Raw genomic sequence first — 26,920 nt, forward strand, 5'->3', positions numbered from 1 at the left:
TTCTCTGCCGCCGGGGAAGGGAGGAGAGGATTGCGTTTTGTGAAGATGAAGGGTTCAAGGGGGACCGCCTGTCTGCTGATAAGACAGCCTCACTAACCAGTTAGGTCTTTTCTTGTTTTGTTTTTACAAAACCAAAAAGAGTGAAATCTTTCACACAACTTGTCCTCCGGCATAAAATACCCCTCACCTGCAACTCTCCCTTAGTCTTGACAATTTTTTGAGATGAAAAGTTGCCTCAGGTTGGGCTCTGTCAGATGTGGAATCTGTTAAGTGTAGAAGAAACAAAACATTGGTTATTTTTCCTTGAAAAATTACCTCAGTCCTCAAGACTGATTCAATTCCTTTTGCATTTGTTGAGGGGAACAGTTGTGTGTGTATATGTGGGGTGGGGGGTAGGAATGGAAAACCTGGCATTGGGAAAGCATTGAAAGTGCTCCTACAAAATTGCCCCAATTTCACCCGCAATGAAGTGATTTAAGAGGGAGATCTGTTTTAGTCTATTGCACCTTAATCAAGCACATATCCAGTGGCACCTTAAAGACTAACCACATGTTTATAAGTAGTAGTAAATTTATTCTCTTGGCCGTTGGCCTTCACAATCTCCTCATACACAACATAATAAGATTAAAACATACACAAAAGCACCCCACATACCAATAAAACTGAATAAACTAATTAGTACCAATACAAATAACCCTGTCAAATAATAAAACGCATCATTGTTACACCAAAAGTAGTCTGAATCTTCTTGCAGCATAAGCAAAAAGTGCTACTCTGCTGGAAATGTATGGATCGCCATCGGATAGTAGATAAATCAGTTTCCCAGTGTCGTGAGTATCCCCCACAATTGGGAGAAATCCCTTAATATATTTGGTCCTTATGTCATCATAAAGAGAACACTTCAAAACATAATGCAGAATGTCCTCATCTGCCTCACTGCCACAAAATCATCTGCAGTTAAGATACTACATCAGGCTCTATACACTGCGGTTGGCATAGCCTGGAATCTCAGGTTAGTAAGTGCTATTCTAAAAATATAAGTTGACAAGTTCTCTAAATATGGCGACCTAATATGGTCCTTCTTAAAAAGTTTAAAGAAGGGGGCAACTTTGGATTGATTAATTCGATCTCTATCTATTAATGCATCCATCTGAAAGATTCAGTCCCTCAGATCTGTTCCCTGGCTGCCGCTATTGAGAACATCATCTGGTACGGAGTAGCGCAGTGGTGGCGAACCTTTGGCACTCCAGATGTTATGGATTACAATTGGCCATACTGGCAGGGGCTGATGGGAATTGTAGTCCATAACATCTGGAGTGCCAAACGTTCGCCACCACGGGAGTAGCGTGTTTATAAGCAAATTTATACCAAGTGACTTTTCTTGAAGTGATGGCAAGATGAAATGAGCGAAAGGAGCTCAAGATCAGCATATTAATTGAGGCTGTCTTTCCTCAAAATGCACAAGCTCACCTTATCTTCAGTCACTTCAAGGAAAACTTGAGGAGACATTGCATAACAGAGAGTTTAGGGCTCCTTCCGCAAATGCAGAATAATGCACTTTCAAACTGCTTTCAATGCTCTTTGAAGCTGTGCGGAATGGCAAAATCCACTTGCAAACAGTTGTGAAAGTGGTTTGAAAATGCATTATTCTGCGTGAGCGGAAAGAGCCGAAGAGTTGCCAAGTGAGTCTAGTGCCAAAGATTCATTTCTACCTCAGGAAACAACCTGGGAAAACCAGACCTCTGTCACACAGGGCAGCTTAGAAATGCGCATGTCAGGTCATGCCACACCAAATCTTGAGCTAATCATCTGAATTAAATCATGTCAGGACTGAAAGAGTGGCTTGTACTGAATTAGAATCCCCAAACCATGCCCTCCTGAGAGCCAGCGTGGTGTAGTGGTTAAGAGCAGGTGCACTCTAATCTGGAGAACCGGGTTTGATTCCCCTGAGCTGTGGAGGCTTATCTGGTGAACCAGATTAGCTTGTGCACTCCAGCACACGCCAGGTGGGTGACCTTGGGCTGCTAGTCACAGTTCTTTGGAACCCTCTCAGCCCCACCTACCTCACAGGGTGTTTCTTGTGGGGGGTGGGAGGGAAAGGAGATTGTAAGCCCCTTTGAGTCTCCTTACAGGAGAGAAAGGGGGGATATAAATCCAAACTCTTCTTCTCTTCTTCTTCCCGGTTAGAGTTTGGGACTGGGAAGAAAAGTTGATCCTGTTAGCACAATGAGTGCTAACAGATTTAAGTCCAGTAGCACTTTTGTGAGCCACAAGATTTTCAGAGCATGAGCTTCCAAGAGTCAACGTTCCCTTCATTAGAGAATGCTACGTTTATTGCAATGAAAGACACTAAATGCTACACAGAGCACAGCAGTGGGTGGCGGGTGGTCTGTGCTTAGAAGACCTACACCTTATGCAAGAATCTCTCTCTCTCTTTACTGGAAGCATATGAGGGAACATTCCAGCCTCTGTGCATATGTGGTTACAGATTTGTAAGCATTTAACAGTATTTCATCAAAGAAGTTTCAAAGAGAAACTCTGGGATTCGTATGCAGATCTGATACTTACTGGAACTCAACAGAGGGCACTTCCGCATATGCAGAATAATACACTTCCAATCCACTTTCACAATTGTTTGCAAGTGGATTTTGCTATTCCGCACAGCTGCAAAGCGCGTTGGAAGTGGATTGAAAGTGCATTATTCTGCATGTGCAAAAGTGCCCTCAGAGACTTGAGATGGTTCGCTCGCTGTGGAAAGTTGTTCTTCCTTATACGTTTATGAACAGCATTCGCATTCATTCTACTTTGCCACCCCCCTTGTGAATAATCCATACCCAGTATAACACACCAGTCTCTTGGGATGAGAAGCCTTCGGGCTTGTCTTTGAAATAACCCTCACCCACCCACCCCCTTTCTGTTTGTTGTTCCATGACACATTTATCTCTGACAATTCAGTGTGAACTCTTCATCCATCTGTGGTAGATGGGGTTACCAGGTCCTCCCCTGGTCACCAGCAGGAGATTGGGGGTGGGAAGGGTTGCAGACTCCAGAAGGGAAAACTCCTGGACATTTCAGGGTGGAGCCTGGAGACGACAGGGGAGCCCAGTGGGGCACAAGGCCACAGAGTCCAACCTCCAAAGCATCTATTTTCACTAGGGGGACTGATCTCTGTAGACTGGAGATGAGCTGTAAGTCCAGGGGATGTCCAGGTCCCCCCTAGAGGTTATAGTTTAGGACAGAAATAAATAAATCTGTCATTAAGGTATCAGAGGCCTCTGTTACTTTAACAGCAGTTGAACATGGAAGGGGAAAAAGAGCCAGCATGGTGTAGTGGTGAACAGCAGGTGCGCTCTAATCTGGAGAATTGGGTTTGATTCCCCGCTCTGTCACTTGAGCTGTGGAGGCTTATCTGGCGAACTAGCTTGGCTTGTGCACTCCAACACATGCCAGCTGGGTGACCTTAGGCTAGTCACAGTTCTTCGGAATTCTCCCACCCCCACCTACCTCACAAGGTGTTTGTTGTGAGGGGGGGAAGGAAAGGAGTTTGTAAGCCCCTTTGAGTTTCCTATAGGAGAGAATGGGGGGATATAAATCCAACTCTTCTTCTCCCAACTTACTCTACTTATTTGGAATTTGTCTTTTAATGTTAGGATATTAGTGCCATGAGATCCTAATCTTGGTTAGAGTCAAGATCCATAATACCTTGGAAAGCAAAAGGACTACAGTGCCCCTGGACATGGGCTGTTCTATTGCAGACCATGGCTTATCTTGGAAACTAACCATGGTTAGTGGGGCTGGAAGCATTGAATCCTAATACCTGGTTATAATATGCTCCAATTGCCCATTTCATTACACTTCACTATAATCCAATATATTTCTGTCCTGCATTATTCTTGTTTAGGTGAACTGAACATTTCTAAAACACATGTGCCGAGACAGTAATCTCAACACCAGTGTAAAAATAATGTTGGAAAGTATAAGATGACTTATAAGTATAAGATGATAAGATCATGCTCTGGTGATGGAGTACCAAACCAAAGGGCATCGGGGCATTTACTTCCAGGTATGTGTGCACAGGATCACACTTAGACATCCTCTTATTGTACTCTGGAGAATCAGGGGTGAAACGGAGTTGTGTAAAGGAATCCAATCCAGATCTAGAGAAAGGCCCTTGGTGTTTTCAGGGCACTCCAGTTATCCAAACACTGGCCACAAGCCAAAACAAACGTAAGATACACTTGAGCCTGTTGAAGTCTAGAGCCTTGGACATTCCTATTTACGGTGATCTGTGGGTGTTGAAAAGAGGCCTTCTTCTATAAGAACAGCATTTTGGGAAACTTTGGAAGGTGCACCCATCCCTCTGCTGTAGGCGAAACCAGTGGCTGCAACAAATCATTCGGGGTGGAATGTTAGGACTGAAAGCTGAATTCCTTAGTGACACAGGAAGATAAACAGAGAAAGCCATTCCAGGAGTAGGCTGTGCCAGTCTCTGGGCTGAGTGCCTGTCTCCCTACCCCGCCCCCCCCCCCCACCAATGCCGAGAGTCTCCCCACCAGCCCCTGTAATTGTAAGGATCAAATTGTCCTGCAAAGGATTATTTTTAGTGCTAATAGTGATGCTTCAAACTCTGACTGGACCAGATCACTGTTTGAACAGAAGACTTATTTGTCAACAACATAAACAACAGGAAATATAATATGAAGTCCTCTTGTTGTTCCCTACTTCCCTGAGACCAAAAGTTGAGGAGGACAAGGAAGAGTTGGGGATATCTGTAATGTTTTAAATCCTTTGGCATTTGCTTAGTTCACCAAGAAAGAAGACCCAGCTGTTATGCAGCTTTATGTATTTCTAATTTCAAAATCTCTGTGTGTGTGTTTTTGTGTTTAACATTTGTTTTATTTTTATTTATTTTAGACTTCTACTCCACCCACACCTGTCCTGGGTCACAGAGCTGGGGGTGGCTCACAACATTCAGTCAACAATCAATAAGAACAAGACATAGTTACAAAATCTGAAAACACAACCCGTAAAATAATATCATAGAATCATAGGCCCCTTCCGCACACGCAAAATAATGCGCTTTCAAACCACTTTCACAACTGCTTGCAAGTGGATTTTGCTATTCCGCACAGCTTCAAAGAGCACTGAAAGCAGTTTGAAAGTGCATTATTCTGCATGTGCGGAAGGAGCCATAGAGCTGGAAGAGACCACAAGGGCCATCAAGTCCAACCCCCTGCAATGCAGGAACACACAGTCAAAGCACCCCCGACATATGCTGATCCAGCCTTTGTTTAAAAACCTCCAAAGAAGGAGATTCCACCACTCTCCGCGGCAGTGAATTCCACTGTCGAACAGGCATCACCACTCAGGCATCAGAATAAAACACAATCATTTGGCAACATCCCCGTCTGCAGTTAAAAACAGGCGGCATGAATATTGGGCGACTTCACTGAATCACCTGGGGGAGCAACTCCATTTTATAGGCCCTTCTGTGGAATCTAGAAAGTGCCCTCAGGACCCAGATGTCATCTGGCAGAGAATTCCATCAAGCGGGGCCACTTTTGAAAAAGTTCCCGCCCTTGTTGGGGACAGTCAAACCATCCTTTTTTGAAAAAGATAATAGGAAATATACACTTGCTTCAGAAGCAAGAATCTGCAGAAACAGCTTTTATCAGCTTCTGCCCAAGTCTACTTCCGTTTAGGCGCCAGGCCAAAGTAGTTTCTTTTTACCCAGATTTTTTAAAATAAAGCGTTTGATTTCTCACTCTCTCTTGTTTTTGGTGGTTGTTTTATGGTTTTTTTCTAGCCTGAAGTCTGTTTTATGGATATTTCTTAAGCTGCTTAATGGTTGCTTTACAGAGTTCTCATGACCCTGGCTTATTTTCAACTGTTGTTTTACACAGTTCTCATGACCCTAGCTTATTTTCAATATTGATATGTGGTTGCAATATGGTTGCCATGTTCTCAGTTCTAGCAGGGGTCAGGGACCCCCAGCTTTGAGACCCCTACCCCCATTTGGGAGGCCAACAGGGGGGAAATGAGACAAAAACAGGGCTGGGAGAGATGAAAAAATCAGTGTTGTGCTGATGAAACCAGTTTCTGCTGAATTCTCAAGATGCATGACATCACTTCTCTGTTTGCTCCAGAAATGATGTCAAACCATTGGCACAATCCTGCGCCCCCCCCCCCCCAAGTCTCTTGCTAGGTGCCAGCCACTGACTAGCAACTCTAGGTTGCAAAGTGCCTCTTCAAGACTTCAATCCTAATCCCAGATTTTTTTGAGGGGCAGGGAGTGAAGATATGGACTTGACAATGGTTGTGCATTCACTGGACTTATTGGAAAAGACAATAACACTAGGAAAAGTTGAAGGAAGAGGAAGACCCAGTGTAACCCCTGTGTAAGAATGGGATGACCCAGAAAGGGGTGGAGTCTGAAAAGAAGCAGAATGCTGCAGAACACATGAGGTTGGAAGAAGCAAGGCTACCAGGCTGGGACCCTGATTGATTTTATTAAACCCTTAACACCTTGTTTAAGGTAACTGCAATGTTGTTGGGAACTAGTGGGAAGGGAGTTTATTTTTTTGCTATATTGTAAATGTTAGAATTTATTGTTTCAAGGTTTTTGTGTATGTAAATGGTGAGAGTTTTCTGGGAACCTTCATCCTCTTGAATCCCATTCACCAAGCCTCTGAAGTCTTCAAAACCAACCACCAGCAAAGAAGAATTGGACTTGGCAATATCAGTAGACTGTAAATATAAGGACTTGAAAATGCAAAGTTAACAGGACTGTAAATGTTAAATGTTTTAAAAGTGTTATTTGTTAAGAGAAGTAAACTGTTTTGTTTAAATTTAGTTCTTTGCAACTCCTTCCAAGTACTGCCCCACAGAACCCACAGAAAGAGGTTACACCAGCAAGAGAGAGATGGACTCAATCAAAGACGCTTTCGGTTTGCTGTTTGAGTAAGGCTGTTAATGACAGGCGTTTTGGAGGACATTGACTTCTACCAGGGGTCTGCAACCTGCGGCTCTCCAGATGTTCATGGACTACAAATCCCATCAGTCCCTGCCAGCATGGATTTGTAGTCCATGAACATCTGGAGAGTCGCAGTTTGCAGACCCCTGACTTATACGGTCGCCATAGGTTGAAAGCAACTTGACCATACTTATAACACACTCCGGTTAGTAAAAAGACATTCTGCACATGTTCAAAGGTACCCATTCCTTCATTCAGCCAAGAGGCAGGAAGGTTGCTTGCAATTTGTGATTTAAAGCAGACAAAGGCGAGGAGATGTCTCTTTCCCCATGGCATATCTACTTCCCAAGCAAATTCCTCACTGAAAATATGCAATCCCAATTTTGTGAAATCTCACTCAGAGTTTCTGGTCAGTACTTCTCCTTTTTACTATTAACATTAAACAGGAGAGCAAACGAAAAAGACAGAAGGAGAGAAACAACGTTTAAAAAAGAAAGAATATTCACCGGGTCATTCCTTTAGAAGGCTATCAAATGAAGAACTGCTTGTCATTTTCCTTTATATCTCTGTAAAGAAAGGGCCAGTCATTTTTTAAAAAAAAGAACACACAGAGACACAGGTTCCTTTAGCTATGGACTGGATGGCAATTTTTAAATAAAGCTGTCAAAGCAACTTAAATATTTAAAAAGAGAATGTTAGAAGTTGTTTTGGAAGACCTTTAATCATAACCCCTTTCATTCAGAAACTGATTACAAAAGCAGCTCACAGTAATTAAAATGCGATACAAATTAGAATTCAGTACAAAACATTCCTTGGGAAGGGGATTCTTAGATGGGTTAGAAACCATACATGATAGATTTGGTAGCTTCCTTCCTTCCCTAAGATCAGGGGTCTGCAATCTGTGGCTCTCCAGATGTCCATGGACTACAATTCCCATCAGCCCCTGCCAGCATGACATGCTGGCAGGGGCTGATGGGAATTGTAGTCCATGAACATCTGGAGAGCTGCAGGTTGCAGACCCCTGCCTAAGATAGTGTCAAGCATCCTAGATTTAAAGCACAAAGGTTGTATGTTCTCCCAAAATAAGTTGTACAGAACATTGCAACATGTAGGAACACAGTCTCGCAAAGTAGATATTTTACTTTTAAAATCTGAAATGGCTATAAAAACGTACAAAAACCCAGCTGAAACATTTGCATTGAATTCGTAAAAACAAACCAAAAAACTCCTCAAGGTATGAAAAAGAAGTTGGACAAAACAACTATAAGTAACAATAACAAAAATGAAAACTGCAGTTGTAGATTTATTGGAATATTTTTGCAAAAATAAAATCTATGCTTCTATCTATTAAAACGTATGTAATTTTACACATTACACATTAACATAACATTTCATTCCTGCTCCCTTAGCTCTTCTCTTCCCAGTCGATACCCCAGTTAAAATTAATAACAATAGACTTTTAAAAATCCAGCATAATACAGAATCTTAATGCATGTGGTCCAAATATGACACACAAATTGTCATATGAATCCTGAGTGCTTCCTTGGAAGCAAATTCCACAGATTTCGAGAAAATATGTGCAGGGCCGAAGCCTTATTCCACATTTTCAAGCAGCAGCTCTGTTAGAATCAGAATCCCAAAGAACCGCCACATACATGTTCTGTGCATGAGCAGGCAATTTGGGGCCTCCTGTTTCTATAACGCTCCCTGAAAGTGGAACATTAGAAAGTTCTAAGCCCGTATTGCAAAGTTTCAGGTCTATGCAAAGAACTCTTTGGATTCCTAATCAAACGGAATGATCTGAGAGCATGAGCCAGAGGCGTGGGGGGGGGGGGATCGGCGGCTTTGGGCGCCCCCCGCTCTCCCTCACTCCCCACTTACCTTAGCCGGGCCGCCCCTCGTCCCAGCCCTGCGAGGCTGCTCCTTTGGCCGGCGGAGGCTTCGCCGGCTAAAGCAACAGCCTGGCAGGGCAGGGCCATGGGGAGAGGTGTGCGCCTGGGGACATATGACCCCATGTTCCCATGAGTGCTCTGCCCCGGCATGACCCATTCTACAGTATCAAAAAAGGGGTTGGATTAGGGTTACCAACCTTTAGGTGGGTATTGGCGATCTCAAGGGATTTCAACAGAGGTCAGTTCACCTGGAGAAAACGGCTGCTTTGGACAGCGGACTCCAAAGGATTGTGGTCCCTCCCCTTCCCAAACTACATCCTTTTTCAGATTCCACCTCCCAAAACCAACAGGAATTTCCCAACTCAGAGGCTGGATCCAAAACACATGAACAGAAAGGAAACATCTGCTAGAAATATTCTGTAAAGCAAATGTTGTTCCTGAGTTCTTGTAGTGCCAGAAAACAGACCTCGCAGCAACCTTCTGCATAGAGAAGATGCATTCAGTTTGTGGATTTTAGACCTTCCGTGCGGAGATGCATTTTGCTCACTGAAAAACAGTTTTAAATCATGTGCTGTGTGAGGAAAGACACCCCAACTAGAAGAAGAAGAAGAGTTTGGATTTATATCCCCCCTTTCTCTCCTGCAGGAGACTCAAAGGGGCTTACAATCTCCTTGCCCTTCCCCCCTCACAACAAACACCCTGTGAGGTGGGTGGGGCTGAGAGAGCTCCGAGAAGCTGTGACTAGCCCAAGGTCACCCAGCTGGCGTGTGTGGGAGTGTACAGGCTAATCTGAATTCCTCAGATAAGCCTCCACAGCTCAAGCGGCAGAGCTGGGAATCAAACCCGGTTCCTCCAGATTAGATACACGAGCTCTTAACCTCCTACGCCACTGCTGCTCCTAGTGCAACTTCTTGCACAAGGTTTTCTCACTGCATTAATTTTTTTTTTGGGGGGGGGAGTAAAAACGTGATCCAGTTGGTCCCCAGTGAATGCCCTTGGGTCCCTCAAGCGATCCTGTCAACGCAGCTTGCAGGACTGCTGACGGACAAAGAAATCAGTAAAAGGGAACTCTTGTATGTGGAATGGGTCACGTGGAAAGGGAATGCTGGGTGTGTCCTGTGCATATAAAAGGTCAAGGTCTTAACTGCTTTCCACAGACTAATGTGTTAAAATGGCAGAGAAACAAAACTGCCCTCTTTGGTTCAATCTGCACAGCAACAAAAAAAAAGATGTCTGAGGGAATGGGATGTCTTAAAAAGAGGGGACTGCCTCTTTTCACTCTGCACACCCAAAATAAGACGTCTGGGGGGGGGGGGGACGTTTTAAAAAGAGGCAGCTTCTAGTGTGCTTTCCAGACAGCAAAGACATCAGAGGGGAAAAGAGATTGTATCTCACCCAACTATTTTGCTCTCTGGTCTGCTCCAACCTCTGCTTGCACCTGACATTTTGTGGGCAGCTGAAGGGAGTCTCCCTGCTGTCATTTGCTGAAGGTTACCCCAGGAATTCTGCTCTGCAGGCTCCGATCCTGGGTGCCTTTTCAGCCTAAAAATGCACAGTTGTACTCAGCTGGTCCTGCCGATTCTGTAATATATAGTTTTCCTCTTTTTTTTTCTTTTTTGGAGGAGCGATCTTTGAAGGAATGCAGACACGCATCAGAGAATCTTAGCCACTCAGAGGACTCGCATTGAAAAGCATAGGGACCACAGAGGACAGATCTACTGCCCATTGAGAAGTATTCTCCTGACCCAATGCTGGAATCAGCAGGACCAGCTAAGAGCAACTATGAACTTTTTGGGCTGAAAGGGCCAGCTCCTTTGCAGGATCGGAGCCTGCAGAGCAAACGTCCTGAGGCTACTTTCAGCGAATGGCAGCAGGAAGAATCCCTTCAGCTGCACACAAAATGTGGGCACAAGCAGAGGGTGAAACTGACCAGAGAGCAGAATGGTTGGGGTGGGAAACACGGGATGCCTCTTGAACTCTGCATTCCACAGAACCAGGCAGGAGACATCTTGCAGGTGGTTTGGGGGGAAAGGTGCACTTTGAAGTGTTCTCCAAAAAAGACGCCTTGAACTGAAATGAGGCACCCTGACGACATCTTGGAACGAAAACTGTGCACATTGCTTTCCCAGGTCAGCCTTTCTTAGCAACCCCAGGTCATCTTATTTAGGCTGTGCGGAATGGACCTATCTTACCGTGACAGTATTTTGTTGGGAGTGAAATAGGTTTAAAGTATTGAAATTTGACTTGGCTCACCCCTGAGATACGGAGGAGAAAAAGATTTAAGACCACAACTGCTTACACACTCAGCACCTGTTCAAAAGAGATGAATAGAGGGAGAATTTCCCGTCTTGCATTTTTCTGGAGCTGACATAATCCAGGTGTTTCTTGCCCTCACTCCCACCCTCCAGTTAATTTGTGGAATAAATCTTCATCCAGCGTTTCGTTCTGGTCTTTGGCACGGGTTGACAGGAAAATGTAGCCTCCGATGTATTCGTGGACGACCTTGCAATCCGCGCTCAGGCACGTAAAGGCAATAGACACGTTCTGATCAAATTCAATTGCAACCTGAAGGGAAAAAAATGAAAACCAAGTATAGATAACCATCAGATCTGCTATAATTCAGCAGTCCTGTCACTCTAGAGACGAGAGCAAACCCAGAGTTCAGGAGGCATCCCGTGTTTCCCACCCCAACCATTCTGCTCTCTGGTCAGTTTCACCCTCTGCTTGTGCCCACATTTTGTGTGCAGCTGAAGGGATTCTTCCTGCTGCCATTCGCTGAAAGTAGCCTCAGGACGTTTGCTCTGCAGGCTCCGATCCTGCAAAGGAGCCGGCCCTTTCAGCCCAAAAAGTTCATAGTTGCTCTTAGCTGGTCCTGCTGATTCCAGCATTGGGTCAGGAGAACAGGGTTACCACCCACTGAGAAGCTTTGCCCAATACTTCTCAATGGGCAGTAGATCTGTCCTCTGTGGTCCCGATGCTTTTCAATTCTATAACAATCTTGTTCTGGCTTTAGAGTCCAGTGTTACAGATGAATGAGTGAGGAGAGAAAGGGTTTGCTCTCATTTCCTGCTGATTCACTGAAAAGAAGCCCCAAATGCAGCAATCAGAAGCAAGACACCATAGGCAAGAAGATGCTATTGAACTCATTTTTTCCTGCTATTTTTCTGCTGAAGATCAACACCCACCAAAGGGGGAAAAAATGAGGGTGCCATTAAAAAATGACAAGGTCCTTAGATCTTTCACTCTGCAGAAAGAAAAGCAACCGGTAGGCTGAAAATTTTTCGTGGACCAATGGCAGGAGAGAAACGATTACATCAGTAGTAACTTCCTTATACCAATCCTCTGTTCAGGCTAGGAACACTGTGGCTGCTTTTAATTTTTAAGTACACAGAAACACACCTGCTTTGTGGGATGTTTTGATTACTGTCTTATACAGGGAACTGCCTCGGTAAATTTCATTGAAAGGAAGAATGCAGGAGTTAAGTAAGAAACTGCTTTGTGTGTGGGGTTGAACTAGATGACCTTGGCGGTCCCTTTCAATTCTATGTTTCACGGAACTTCTGGGAAACATGATTTGGTCTTGGCTGGAAGCCACAGCTACTCAAAATCAGTAGTTCAAATACAGGTGGCATCTGAAGTGGTTGTGCTTAGTGGAAAAGGAAAAGCCCTTTGTATACTAGTGGGAATCCTTGGTTTCTCAATGGGCCCAGGAATCCATGCTCCATCAGACTGGAGGCGTCAGTATAGTTTCCAAAAGGCTTGGAGAACAATGTCCTGCCAGTTTTCACAGGGGCTTACTAGGATGTTATTCATCAGATGACGTTATTCACTTCCATGCGGCGAAAAACCTCAGTTGCCCATTTAAAGATGTTCTACCTCTGTTAAGGGACAGGGCATTTTTCTCAGGGCTTATTGAACCAAATTATGTATATACAGAATTATATTCCTGATTTGCCAATTTGTAGGATTATTTCCCTCCTGGAATGAGCAGAAGAAAACTAGAAACAGGGCAAATCATATGTATATTTTTACTATGTACAGATGCCCGAGTTTGCCGCCGAATTGCTATGCGCAGTGATTGTTTATCCTAAGATTTGCAGACTCTGTGCCTTGTTGCATGTGCCAGCTAAGTTATAATATGGAGAGTAGCGGCTTCTGAGATATAGGATTGGCCCGGATTGGTTTACACCAAGAATCCATTTGGACTAGCACTCTATTTCCAATACAGGTCAGGCAGAAGAAGAAGAAGAAGAAGAAGAAGAAGAAGAAGAAGAAGAAGAAGAAGAAGAGGAAGAAGAGGAAGAAGAAGGAGGAGGAGGAGGAGGAGAAGGAGGAGGAGAAGGAGAAGGAAAAGGAGAAGAAGAAGAAGAGGAGGAGGAGGAGGAGAAGAAGAAGGAGGAGGAGGAGGAGGAGGAGGAGAAGGAGAAGGAAAAGGAGAAGAAGAAGAAGAGGAGGAGGAGGAGGAGGAGAAGGAGATGGATTTATGTCCCCCACTTTCTCTCCTGTAACGAGACTCATAGGGGCTTACAATCTCCTTTCCCTTCCCCTTCCACAACAAACACCCTGTGAGGTGGGTGGGGTTGAGAGAGCTCCAAAGAACTGTGACTAGCCCAAGGTCACCCAGATGGCATACGTTGGAGTGCACAAGCTAATCTGAATTCACCAGATAAGCCTCCAAAGCTGAAGTGGCAGGGCAGAGATTCAAACCCGGTTCTCCAGATTAGAGTGCACCTGCTCTTAACCACTACACCACACTGGCTAGGTGGTGCTAACAAGCAGCAAAACCAGACCACAGTCCTCTCCCACTGGAATTCAGATGTTCTTTGCCTCTGAGCAGGATCCATTTAAGTCCCATGGCTAACCCTGATTGAAAAAATCTTCCCTCCTCCTCCACAGACAATCCCTTTTAAGGATATCAGAGTCAGCCCCCCTCCTCCCCACCACATGTCATGGCAAGAAATTCCACAAATTATTACACATTGGGAGCAAAAGGAAGGTCTTTTGTGAACTCCCAAATGGATTTACGCATTCCCTTATCTGTCTTCCTGTGGGTGTGCCTATATCTATAACCTTCTCCCTCCTTCCTACCCCACCCCCCCCAGAACTGAAGGCAGGAAAACCTAGAAGCCAGGTTTGATATCTGGATGGAGATCTCAGATTTCAAGTCTTTGATTAAGGCAGTTCTAAGGAAACCTGGCTTGTCACGTGCCGAAAAAAACAACCCGATCTACGAGGGAACAAAAGGTGCGTGCAGATGGTGCTCATAAGAAAAAACACATGAATGCAGCAATTTCTGTCTGAGAGGTGGAGCTGAATGATTTTACACTCCCAAGTGCATGCAACAAACAAGACCTATTACAAAATGCTAATAGAGGCTGTGGGTTTGCTCTTATCTACTGGAGGCATTTCAGTCGACTACAATCAAGCGGAGAGAGATGCCCGGAGGGTGGGGGGGTGGGGGGTGTCAAGGAAACAAAAGACTCCAACCTGCCGAATCTCCCAGTTCACATTCCACTGCTTCATATTTGAGAATCTCCATGTTGTAATCGGATCCCCGGTGGCAGAATCAATCCTTATCAGTCTGTTATAAGAAATTCCCAGGAGATCATCTTTCTTGCTTCCTTTAAATCTGGGGAGGGGGAAGCAAACAATTTCCTGATTCTGTACATGTTTCTCAAAAAAAGCAAAGGTGTATCATGTCTCCAACAATACAGAGAAAACTCTTCCTCCCTGACTTCATCCAGCTTAAGAAATACATGACAAGAGCCCATGGTCGTATGGTTGGAGTAAGGGCTGTATTATCCATCAAGCTGACTAGGCTGAAGCTGAGGGGCCCCTCAGGGACTGGAGGCCCATCAATTTTTTTACTACATACATACATACATACATACATACATACATACATACATACATACATACATACATACATACATACATACATACATACATACATACATACATACATACATACATGTAGTATACTTATGAAGTGGGGAATCATATGCATACATATAAATGCACACACACACATACACAGTGGAACCTTGGTTTTCATCAATTTTTTCAGTGAAAAATTTGTCTCAGTTTTCATCGATTTGCAGTGAGGTGCAGGGGTTTGTGGAGAAAAATCACCCGGACAAAGCTGTTGCAGGCCATGTCTGCAACTTGTTTAATGACAATGTCTTGCCCCATTTCAGACAAATTTTAAAGAGGCATCAGAAACAGACCTCTTTGGACAGCTTTCTGGTGCGACATGGGTCCACTGGCTCTGAAGCTGGTCCTAGTGTTATTGTTTGTTACTGTTTTCAGCATTAAACACTATGTTTATTCACACACACACACACACACACACACACACACACACACACACACACACACACGTGTGTGTGTGTGTGTATACACATTACTTTAATGCCACATTGCTTACTGGTTCTATTTTTGTATCTCAATTCTCAATTCCAATATTCAGGTGAGAGTAATAAAAGGCAGGGGATGCTTCTTTTCAGTTCATATCTACTCTTCCACCTATTTTAGTCCATTTCTATGAAATGTTTATTGTTGTAAACTTCTCCACTTACCTGTGGAGTGTTACAGAATCCCTACAACCCCTTTTCGTACAGCCATGTGCTGAACAAGTGGTCATAATGTAGAAAACCTGAGAAGTGGCAAGACACACTTGTAGGCAGCTGAGGTTGGTTTTGAGTCAATGAGAAGGGAGATGGCACCAAAAGCATGCTGGTTCCAGGGTTGTGACGTCAGGCCACCTCCTCCCTTATTACACCTCCATGAGCAATACAGTCTAGTCGTGACCTGAAAGCCCAGGGGCTGAAAGACCAGGTTCGAATTACCTCTTGCCACAAACCTTAGTGACTGCCTTAGGGACCATTGGGATCATCACACACTCTCAGCCACTCTGAACTCCTCGAAGGAAAGGTGGGATTAAAATTACACCAAAGAAATAACAAGAAAGATGGGATGAAAATTACACCAAAGAAATAACGAAGTCCTGAAATGCTCTCCTGCTCCACTCTTTCGAAGAACACACTGCATCCCAATGTCATAAGACATGCACCACCTAGTGGACAAAGCATGCTCTGCAACCTATGAACATTTGTCTGTGAAGTGCCTTCAAGTCACAGCTGACTTACAAAAACCCAGTAGAGTTTTCAAAGGCAAGAGACTAACAGACCAAAAGGTGGGATTCAAACGTTTTGCAAATGTATTAGGAGATTTGTGCAGAAAGGGCCCATGCTAGGTTGGTCTAGTAGGAAAAAGAGGCACACAGACAGAGTGGAACGTTTTGAGAGCACTCCAGTCACAAATGCCAGAAATCCTATTGCAAGAGCACCGTGCTTGGCTCAAAAGCACCTCAACTGATCTTCTTGGCTGGTCGTGCCTTTCGGTTAAAATTGAGATAGCAAAACATGTTCAGAAAAAACTACTTGTTAAAAGATCAAGGCCATATCATATGGCATCAAGTTTACCTTACTATGTAGTATGACAAACCAAACTCGGGAAGCGACTGCCATGCCTGGATAAACCGAAGTTTGGTTTCCATCAGAGACAGGTGGGAAATGTTTTGGTGGGCTTCCAGAATGCGAGCCGTCAGCTGTAAGGGGGAGAAAAAAATGTGGTTTTCATCAACGGAAGCATGAAATTAAAGTGCAGTATTAGAGAGATGGACGCAGATTTAGTCAGTCAGGCTAAATGTTAATGGCTGCTACCTTCAGGGAGCAAACTGGTATCCAGTGGTGGGATCCAAAAATTTTAGTAACAGGTTCCCTCGCCAGCAAAGGGGGCAGAGGCGTACCTAGGCAAACCTGAGCCCTGGGCAAAACCTGCCCCATGGGCAGCCACCCCACCATGACCCAAAAATTTTTTTTTGCACCAGGTCATTTCTAAATCATCATCACATTATAGAAAATGCCCCAACTCACAAATCTGAACACAGCAATGGTGAAACACACAGGTTCTTTGATGGAGACGGGTGAGAAAAAGGTACGAAAGCCTGAGAATCAATGAATTGCAGTACCTGAAAGGGATTAACCCAGTTCACGGAGTTACATTATTAGTCGCAATTGCTATATGGAACCTTCAAGTCCAAAGGCAGGATGCCTCTCGGGGAGGCGAGGGCGTGGAGATGGAAAAGCGGACCCAATTAGTAACCCCCTCTCGGCACACACAAATAATTAGTAACCCACTCTCGGGAACTGGTGAGAACCTGCTGGATCCCACCTCTGCTGGTATCTGCATACAAAACCAACGTGAGGTCTATGGGCTCCATCCAACACTTTTCCTGGTGTTTGCTAAGTGTTTTTAGAAAGTGGGTGGGGCCATGTGGGTCTTTGGGCCAGCAAGGCTTCTGATGGGCCACTGGAGATTTGATTGGTTATACGGATTTTGTAAAAACGATCCTTTGGCAGCAGCTACCCCCACAACACAAGCATCTTCACTGTGAAACTCAGGGTAAGCTTCAGCAGCCATGTTGTGACTGGCTCTGCCTCCTGTGGCAGCCATTTTGTGGCAGCCATTTCATGGCTGTGCCTACCTTACTGTATCAGAATTCCACAGATACAGCCAGGCTCAAAAAAGTTGGGGACTGCTGGACCAAGCAGACTGCAATACCTGTAATAAAACAACACACCTGCGGGGTATGTTGTGCATGATGGGAAGCCTCCCTATTTGGTTCACCAGTTTCTCAGGAATGTGCCACCCCTGACACCTTGGGGCTAAAGGATACTCAAGTGCTTCGGATAACTGCAGGGCAAAAAGAAAGGCAAGCTGGTTTGGCCACTCTGAAGATCAGCTTGCATCTGGTCACCTAGTCAATTTGAGGCAGAGGTGAACCGTCAACTTGATCATAATGTTTTCTCTTTGCCATCAGGCGAAAAACACACCTCACTTTGAATTCTGACCAAAAAAAAACTTGCAATCCAAGCATCCCACTGAAGTAACTGGAATTCAGTTCGCAGTTAGAATACTTTAACAGCTTGATTCTCAAGAGGAGGAGGAGGAGGAGGAGGAGGAGGAGGAGGAGGAGGAGGAGGAGGAAGTGTTTGGATTTACACACTGACCTATCTATGGGGGCAGGAGAGGTCATTTCACCCAGGCACCATCCACCTGTGAGTAAGCCCTGCTGAGCAGACCTCCTTGAGTGGGAAGTGTTAAAGATGACCCTTTCTCTTGGTTAAGACTATTCCGTCCATGAATTGAATGATGCAGGCCTGAAACAGCTTGAGACTTGCAGTGCAATCCTAAATAGAGTTAAACTCTCGTTCCCTGACTTCAGTAGACTTTGTTAAACTCTTGCCCCCTCACTTCAGTAGACTTAGCTAAACTCTTTCCCCCTGACTTCAGTAGACTTCGTTAAACTCTTGCCCCCTCACTTCAGTAGACTTAGTTAAACTCTTTCCCCCTCACTTCAGTAGACTTAGCTAAACTCTTGCCCCCTCACTTCAGTAGACTTAGCTAAACTCTTGCCCCCTGACTTCAGTAGACTTAGCTAAACTCTTGCCCCCTCACTTCAGTAGACTTAGCTAAACTCTTTCCCCCTCACTTCAGTAGACTTCGTTAAACTCTTTCCCCCTGACTTCAGTAGACTTAGCTAAACTCTTGCCCCCTCACTTCAGTAGACTTAGCTAAACTCTTTCCCCCTCACTTCAGTAGACTTTGTTAAACTCTTTCCCCCTCACTTCAGTAGACTTCGTTAAACTCTTGCCCCCTCACTTCAGTAGACTTCGTTAAACTCTTTCCCCCTCACTTCAGTAGACTTAGATAGCAGTAGCCCTGGGTAGGCTGACACTGAATATTTTACTATCTGATGAAAACACAACTGTAATTCCATTTGCACACCCTCTCCTTCATTACCTGTTTGGACTTGTATTTCTTTGCATATCGTGGCGAGACAAAGCACTCTGGTTTCGCATCCATGCTTTCTGGGCTGGGCACTGCTTGGGGAACGGTTGTCCTGCTTTTCATCTTCAAGAACGACAGGATGTTATGGACCTCAAGGCGGTACGAACTATCCGCCATGGTCTTTCCTTTAGAAGCTAAGGTGCAAGCCGCCATCCACCTGGCATACTGATTTTCCTGCAACAGACAATCCATTGAGGACGATGAAAAGAAATCTGGCAAATAAGGTTGCCAGCTCTGGGTTGGAAAACTCCTAGAGCAGGGGTAGGGAACCTGCGGCTCTCCAGATGTTCAGGAACTACAATTCCCATCAGCCCCTTCCTGCATGGCCAATTGGCCATGCAGGAAGGGGCTGATGGGAATTGTAGTTCCTGAACATCTGGAGAGCCGCAGGTTCCCTACCCCTGTCCTAGAGGCTTGAGGGTGTAGGTTTGGAAAAAGAAGGCATATCAGTGGGGTATAGGTTTGGAAAAAGGTGTAGGTTTGGAAAAAGGGTGTAGGTTTGGAAAAAGGGTGTAGGTTTGGAAAAAGAAGGCATATCAGCCCAACCTCCAAAGTAGCCATTTTCACCAGGGGCACTGACCTCTATAGTCTGGAGTTGAGTTCTGGCAGAGCAACCATACCAGCAAATTGTATTTTGTTTATAATCGCCCTGTTAGGACCCTCCGATCTTCGGAGGAGTGCCTATTAGTGGTCCCTGGCCCCAAACACGTCCGGCTGGCCTCCACTAGGGCCAGGGCCTTTACGGTCCTGGCCCCCCTCTGGTGGAACAGGCTCCCTAGAGAGACCAGGACTTGGTGAGCTTCCGCAGGGCCTGCAAAACGGACCTGTTCCGCCAGGCATTTGGCTAGCCAGGCTGAGTGTGGTTACATCGTCCTGGCCTCCGGTGGGCTTGGGGGTGGGATTTTATCGCCATCCAAACTGTTGTGGATCTTATTCTGGTTTTAGATTATTTCTTTGTCTGATGTTAATAATAACGATTCTAGGAAATGGACGATTGTTTTATGATGTTGTAAGCATCCCCGAGCCCTTCGGGGGAGGGCGGCCAATAAGTCGAAAATATAAAATAAATAAATAAACTTAATGGATCGTCTTTCGTTAGCTTCAGCCATGATTCTGAAAGGACCAGAGAGAGATGGTATTTCTCCAACAAGGACTAGCCAAAGTTTACTGATATAGGTGCCCATCTTTGGTGCCCTCTTCAACCCAATTAGGGTTGCCAATTCCAGGTTGGGAAAAATACCTAGAGATTTTGGGAGTGAAGTCTGAGGAGAGGAGGAGTTGGAGAGGGGAGGGAATTCAATGGAGTATATAATGTGATAAAGCAGTCGTTTTCTCCAGATTAATTTATATTTGTTGCCTGGAGATCATTGATTTCCAGCCACCACCTGGTTGTTATCCTAGGACAGTGGTGGCGAACCTTTGGCACTCCAGATGTTATGGACTACAATTCCCATCAGCCCCTGCCAGCATGATGTTGTAACTGGCCATGCTGGAAGGGGCTGATGGGAATTGTAGTCCATAACATCTGGAGTGCCAAAGGTTCGCCACCACGGTCCTAGGAGATCTCCAGCCACCCCCTAAGCCTTCCTATAGGATTGGGTGCTTATTTTGCTACTCACGTTATCACATCTCAAGTGTACTTCATTCATTCCATCAGCAACAGGGATGAGTAACTTGATTCCATATTTTTTTCCTGACACACTTACGTCTGGCACAATTTCACATCCTGAATGACAGACACGTGAGAAACCATATGTGAGGTTGTGCTTTACCTACGCTTTTGGCTAAAATTAACATACAAAAAAATTACAACAGATGGAGCTGAAATAAAACATCCTGAAGACATGTTAGAAAAAAAGTTGTGCGGAGTTCTTTCCCAAAACGCTTCTTTTTACGTCCTCGAGATGTTTTATTTGTGCTGTGCAGAAAAAGCCATGAATTACCAGTCCTATCATCCATTTTCTTGCTTTATCACTGGGACTTGGCCATAATGACCACCTGCACCAAATTTTTCTTCTGACACATTCCTCCGGCAAATGGTGGTTTCTAGCCATGCGAGATACTCTTGCATTGGTGCAAGGGCATCTTGGGTCATCTCCTGCGTCATGCGAAAATGACGCATGCTGCAGTGACACACCGCTTGCCAGAGAAGAAGAAGAAGAGTTTGGATTTATGCCCCACCTTTCTCTCCTGCAAGGAGACTCAAGGTGGCTTACAAGCTCCTTTCCCTTCCTCTCCCCACAACAGACCCCTTGTGAGGTAGTTGGGCTGAGAGAATTCCGAAGAACTTTGACTAGCCCAAGGTCACCCAGCATAGGAGTGTAGGAGTGCGGAAGCACATCTGGTTCACCAGATAAGCCTCTGCCACTCAGGTGGAGGAGTGGGGAATCAAACCCAGTTCTCCAGATTAGAATCCACCTGCCCTTAACCGCTACATCACGCATGCCAGTATAGATTCCATCACAGAGTTGCAATATCATTCTTTATTTACTGTGGGTCGGCTAATGCTTCAAGCATTAACAATAGAAATTCAATGAACGAAATGAAATGCAACTTATAACATAATTTACTCCATCGAAACATTATACAGTAGCAGAGCTGCGTTGGTATTATTCAGGTGTAACTGTAAACTATGAGTCTGGGGAGGAGCTTCACGGGTTCGCACCCTTCCTTCTCCTCCCAAACAGTCATCTAATTAGCCCTGTTTGCTTCCGTAGCAAACAGTATTCCATTACATTTGAGCTGGCAGGCTCTGGTTTGCTCTTTTCCCGCCATCCAGAATCAAATATGCACTTGGGTCCTGTTTTGCAAGGAAAGCACAAAACTGTGGTTTGTTGGTTTGGACATCCCGGCCAACTGTGGTTTGCTGGAAATCTGGAAATAGTTAACTATCAGCTACCTGCGAGGAGATGCGAAGAGGTAACATAGGAACCCACAGATTCAGAGGGTTTATTCAATAGTGGCACACGGTGCTTTGGTGTTACACATGAACCATGCCTGCAACATAAGCAGAAGTTTGCAAAGAGCACTGTGTCAGGGAACTGTGTCTGGAGCTTCACAAATGAAATAATAAAAGTCATCCCTTACCTCTTAGGCTCAGTTTCTCAATGGGTTCTCCATATTCAGCTTCCTTATTTTTAAAGTAAGATACTGATGTGTCTTTGAAGACAAACCAATACTCCTTGAAGGCTTTCAGTGTTAGCTTTTTGGGTCTGCAAGCAAACAATCGCTGCATGAATTCTGATTAGTTCATTCTCCTGAATGTCAGAAAAGTTTCCTCAAGTACAGCATGTTTTTTTGATCTGAGCAGATTTGTGGGGTAGGGGTAAGTGGTAGTTTTAGTTACTTTCCTAAGAAAAGCAAACAAAATCCCAAAATATTACCAAAGCAGATGCTATATTTTATATCTTCTTATCCATCCTTGGGACAAGACAAGCCCAGACTTATCTGCTAGGATGAAGTCTCCTAAACGCATGGGCAGGATGAAGTCTGCTAGGATGAAGTCTCCTAAACTAACCTGGATAGCTTTAAAAAGGGCTTGGACAGATTTATGGAGGAGAAGTCGATCTCTGGCTACCAATCTTGATCCTCCTTGATCTCAGATTGCAAATGCCTTAGCAGACCAGGTGCTCAGGAGCAGCAGCAGCAGGCCATTGCTTTCACAGCAGAGTGCTGGACTAGATGGACTCTGGTCTGATCCAGCAGGCTTGTTCTTATGTTCTTATGTTCAGAACTCAGTTTCTCTTTGCTCCCAGTTTAGTACCTGGGCACCAAACAGAAAAGTGGGTGTGTGCATAATGCATTTGTGCTGCTGCTATTGTAGCACTGTGGTGTGGAGTACACTGTCCTTTGCATTCCACGTTTGGTGTATGTTGGCCTGACCTGATATTTTGCAGGTTGCTGCCTACATCACTGCTATAAAGATAATAATGTAGTCCATTGCAATGTTTACTGTACGCATCACCTCTGTTTTTACTGCAATATCCTTTCGTTAGCCGCCTGACCTCATTTGGATATGTCCTCAGAAAGTTTGGGTTGCCTTAGACAGTTTTTGGTTTACACTGTTTTCCAGGTCTGTAATTCTAGTCCCACCGTATCACTGACTGGAGCTCTGTGCTGCCTGGCTGAATTGGTTCTCATATTTTGTAATCTGCCTTGAGTCACAGTGAGAAAGGTGGTCATAAATGAAGTTAATATTCTTATAATATCTTAATTGTAATGCTTCCATTGGTGATGGGCAAACTGGTACATATTTGTAGTGATTTAGTGGTTAAGAGCAGGTGGATTCTAATCTGGGGAACTGGATTCCCCACTCCTCCACCTGTGGCAGAGGCTTATCTGGTGAACCAGATATGCTTCCGCACTCCTTCGGAACTCTCTCAGCCCAACTACCTCACAAGGGGTCTGTTGTGGGGAGAGGAAGGGAAAGGAGCTTGTACGCCACCTTGAGTCTCCTTACAGGAGAGAAAGGTGGGGCATGAATCCAAACTCCTCTTCTTCTTCTTCTCTGGCAAGCGGTGTGTCACTGCAGCATGCGTCATTTTCGCATGACGCAGGAGATGACCCAAGATGCCCTTGCACCAATGCAAGAGTATCTTGCATGGTTAGAAACCACCATTTGCTGGAGGAATGTGTCAGAAGAAAAAATTGGTGCAGGTGGTCATTATGGCCAAGTCCCAGTGATAAAGCAAGAAAATGATAGGATGATAGGACTGGTAATTCATGGCTTTTTCTGCACAGCACAAATAAAACATCTTGAGGACGTAAAAAGAAGCGTTTTGGGAAAGAACTCCGCACAACTTTTTTTCTAACATGTCTTCAGGATGTTTTATTTCAGCTCCTTCTGTTGTAATTTTTTTGTATGTTCATTTTCTTATTATTATTCTTTTTATATTTCATCCATATTTTCAAAGGGGCTCATCTTACAAAATGGTTTTTGAAGGTTCTATTCAGTCTTCCTATGTCTCTCAGTTTGAAAGTGTGTTATTTGAGATGATTTTGGATGGATGCCGGACAGTGGACTCTGCCTGAAAACAATAATGCTCAGAAAGGTTGAAGGCAGTAGGAAAAGAAGAAGGCCCAACATGGGACGGACTGATGCAACAGGCAGTCATGGATTTCAGTTTGCAAGACCTGAGTCAGTCTGTTAAGGATCTGATCTTTTGGAAGTCATTCATTCAGACGGTCACCATAAGTCAGAAGTGACTTGATGAAACATGACACACACACTGGATAGTTTCTGCATTTCTGTGATAGAACAACAAATGGAGATTGACTAAACAAACATTTTTGCAGAACATGCAGCGGTAAAGTTAATCCTACAGCCTGCTGGCATTTCAGGGAGGAAGCGGATAAGATTAGGAGCAGCAGTGGAGTAGTGGTTAAAAGAAGGTGCATTCTAATCTGGAGGAACCAGGTTTGATTCCCCGCTCTGCCGCTTGAGCTGTGGAGGCTTATCTGGGGAATTCAGATTAGCCTGTACACTCCCACACACGCCAGCTGGGTGACCTGGGGTTAGTCACAGCTTCTCGGGGCTCTCTCAGCCCCACCTACCTCACAGGGTGTTTGTTGTGAGGGGGGAAGGGCAAGGAGATTGTAAGCTCCCTTTGAGTCTCCTACAGGAGAGAAAGGGGGGATATAAATCCAAACTCCTCCTCCTCCTCCTCCTCCTCCTCCTCTTCTGCTTCTCAAACTGAATTCCAAATCTACAGTTATTTTCCTTTTGTGGGGCTTTGATCTGAGAGTTCTGCACCTACGCATTGGGGTGTTGGGTCTGAGATTTGGGTTCAGGGTCTTCCTTCCCTTTTTTACAAATATTTATTTAATTGAAACATTTGCAACTCTATTTTTTTTATTAAATGGACCCACCTCACAGGGTGTTTGTTGTGAGGGGGGAAGGGCAAGGAGATTGTAAGCTCCCTTTGAGTCTCCTACAGGAGAGAAAGGGGGGATATAAATCCAAACTCCTCCTCCTCCTCCTCCTCTTCCTCCTCCTCCTCCTCTTCTTCTTTATACCCTTGCCTAGGGAGATCTGCTTTCCGTTTCTCTATCTATTAAAATTTGGGTCCAACAAGCTTCATGAACAGTCCGGGTGGGCTCAAGTACTTGCACGGTACTTTGTGCTAATCTGGTCTGTCCAATGAAAAGTACTTCATGGATTTTGTTCTGGTTTGGGGGATGTTGCATGGACCCATATGGCTGTACAAAATCTTCTAACAGGGTGCATCTAGAAAGAGTTGCCATAAGGCCCATCCTGAGTGAGGGAACTTGCAATTGCTTTGCGACCCTGGCAGGTAAGGAACTGGTTTGTGGTCTAATTCTGTTGTCATTTAATCCTCAGAATACAGCAGCAATTCTTGGTAATGTGCATCCAAAAGTAACCATCAAGTTCACTTTGAAGCGAAACAAGCTTCTAGGGAAAAGGCTGCGACTGATTACTAATATCAAACACTCAGCCGAGTTCAAAGCTTTTAAATTCTTGTTACGTGCCATAGAATTGTTGATGAATATATGAATGGATCAAACAGCTAGCGACTTACCACTTTTAAAAGACCGCTACATAAAGGAGGCTTATCTCAATCACTTTAAAGCTCTGATATCCAGCACATGCAAAAGATAATAATACAGTAAACACCCTGTCTGCCACCCACCTATAATTTGTACTCACTTAATAATTACACGTGCAGTTGTGTAGATAGAAATTTCACGTAGCTGTGTCGGTATGTTAGGGAAAAATATTTAGTTTATTAATAGCCTGCCTTTCTTGTAAGACAGTGTAAGACAACGCAGTCAAACAGCGGCCCTTTCTGCACAAACGTTTTGAAATGTTTTGAGACAGGAAATAAAATATGTCCTCCATGGAGTTCTGCATTGTTTTTACCCCCAAAACGTTTTATTTCTAAGAACATAAGAACATAAGAACTAGCCAGCTGGATCAGACCAGAGTCCATCTAGTCCAGCACTCTGCTACTTGAAGTGGCCCACCAGGTGCCTTTGGGAGCTCATGTGCAGGAGGTGAAAGCAATGGCCTGCTGCTGCTGCTGCTCCTGAGCACCTGGTCTGCTAAGGCATTTGCAATCTCACATCAAAGAGGATCAAGATTGGTAGCCATAGATCGACTTCTCCTCCATAAATCTGTCCAAGCCCCTTTTAAAGCTATCCAGGTCAGTGGCCATCACCACCTCCTGTGGCAGGATATTCCAAACACCAATCACACGTTGCGTGAAGAAGTGTTTCCTTTTATTAGTCCTAATTCTTCCCCCCAGCATTTTCAATGAATGCCCCCTGGTTCTAGTATTGTGAGAAAGAGAGAAAAATTTCTCTCTGTTAACATTTTCTAGTACAAATTCTAGCCTCAAAATATTTTAAATGAATCCCCCTTTAAAGTGATTCTCAGACTAAAATGTTTTGAAAATGTCTTCAGTTGCTGTGTGATCTGTTGACTTTGTTTCCCACGCTTCTCTGCTTCCCTGAACTTCCTGAATGGCACTATTTTCTGAGTTCACTCAGTTCTCCCTCACCTGTTTATCTGCAGAATTTCTGTTTGTTCTTTTATTTTTTTGTGGGGGGGCTGATCTTTGAAGCATTGAGTGTATGAGGAATATAGAATGTAGCTTGAGGCTACGAAGCATCGAAGTATCGATTCAACACAGAACTAAAAAACCAGACAGGCTGCTTAGGATCTAAGCCTACATTTTGTTTCGTTCTTAGCCACAGACACTTTCCCACTTCTCTGTTTGTTTTCCTAGTTTGCTCGTTTCTCCTTGTGCACAGGATACTGTCCAATAAACGAAGAAAAAGAGTTTGGATTTATACCCTGCCTTTCTCTCCTGTTAGAAGAGTCTCAAAGTGGCTTACAAATTCCTTCCCTTCCTCTCCCTGCAACAGACATCTTGTGAGGTAGGTGGGGCTGAGATGTTCCTTATGATTGAAGCCTGTGGAATCCAAGGTTTCCCTTGACAGCCTGGGGAAGCACTTATCGCTCTCATCAGCATGGCCAATTGGCCATGCTGGCAGGGGCTGATGGGAATTGTAGTTCCTGAACATCTGGAGAGCCGCAGGTTCCCTACCCCTGGACTAGCCCAACGTCACCCCACAGGCTTCGAGTGTAGGAATGGGGAAACAAGTCCCGTTCCCCAGA

At 44.6% G+C, this 26,920-nt stretch overlaps 1 protein-coding gene across 2 annotated transcripts in view; it reads right to left on the bottom strand.

Moving 5' to 3' along the window:
- Positions 1–10,715: 10,715 nt before the first annotated feature.
- The window catches only part of FERMT1 (FERM domain containing kindlin 1), a 52,706-nt gene continuing 36,501 nt past the window's right edge, over positions 10,716–26,920 (bottom strand). The window contains exons 10-15 of one of the 2 annotated variants that reach the window (XM_048500277.1): positions 21,868–21,992; positions 20,400–20,506; positions 18,733–18,954; positions 16,350–16,474; positions 14,353–14,494; positions 10,716–11,430 (exon numbers count right to left, since the gene is read on the bottom strand). In XM_048500277.1, the coding sequence (XP_048356234.1) occupies positions 11,257–11,430; positions 14,353–14,494; positions 16,350–16,474; positions 18,733–18,954; positions 20,400–20,506; positions 21,868–21,992 (895 nt within the window). In that variant the 3' untranslated portion in view covers positions 10,716–11,256. The remainder of the gene's footprint in view (positions 11,431–14,352; positions 14,495–16,349; positions 16,475–18,732; positions 18,955–20,399; positions 20,507–21,867; positions 21,993–26,920) is intronic. The other variant, XM_048500285.1, reaches the window with a different exon arrangement.

This window comes from Sphaerodactylus townsendi, linkage group LG01 (assembly GCF_021028975.2).
Source record: "Sphaerodactylus townsendi isolate TG3544 linkage group LG01, MPM_Stown_v2.3, whole genome shotgun sequence".
Taxonomy (NCBI): Eukaryota; Metazoa; Chordata; class Lepidosauria; order Squamata; family Sphaerodactylidae; genus Sphaerodactylus; species Sphaerodactylus townsendi.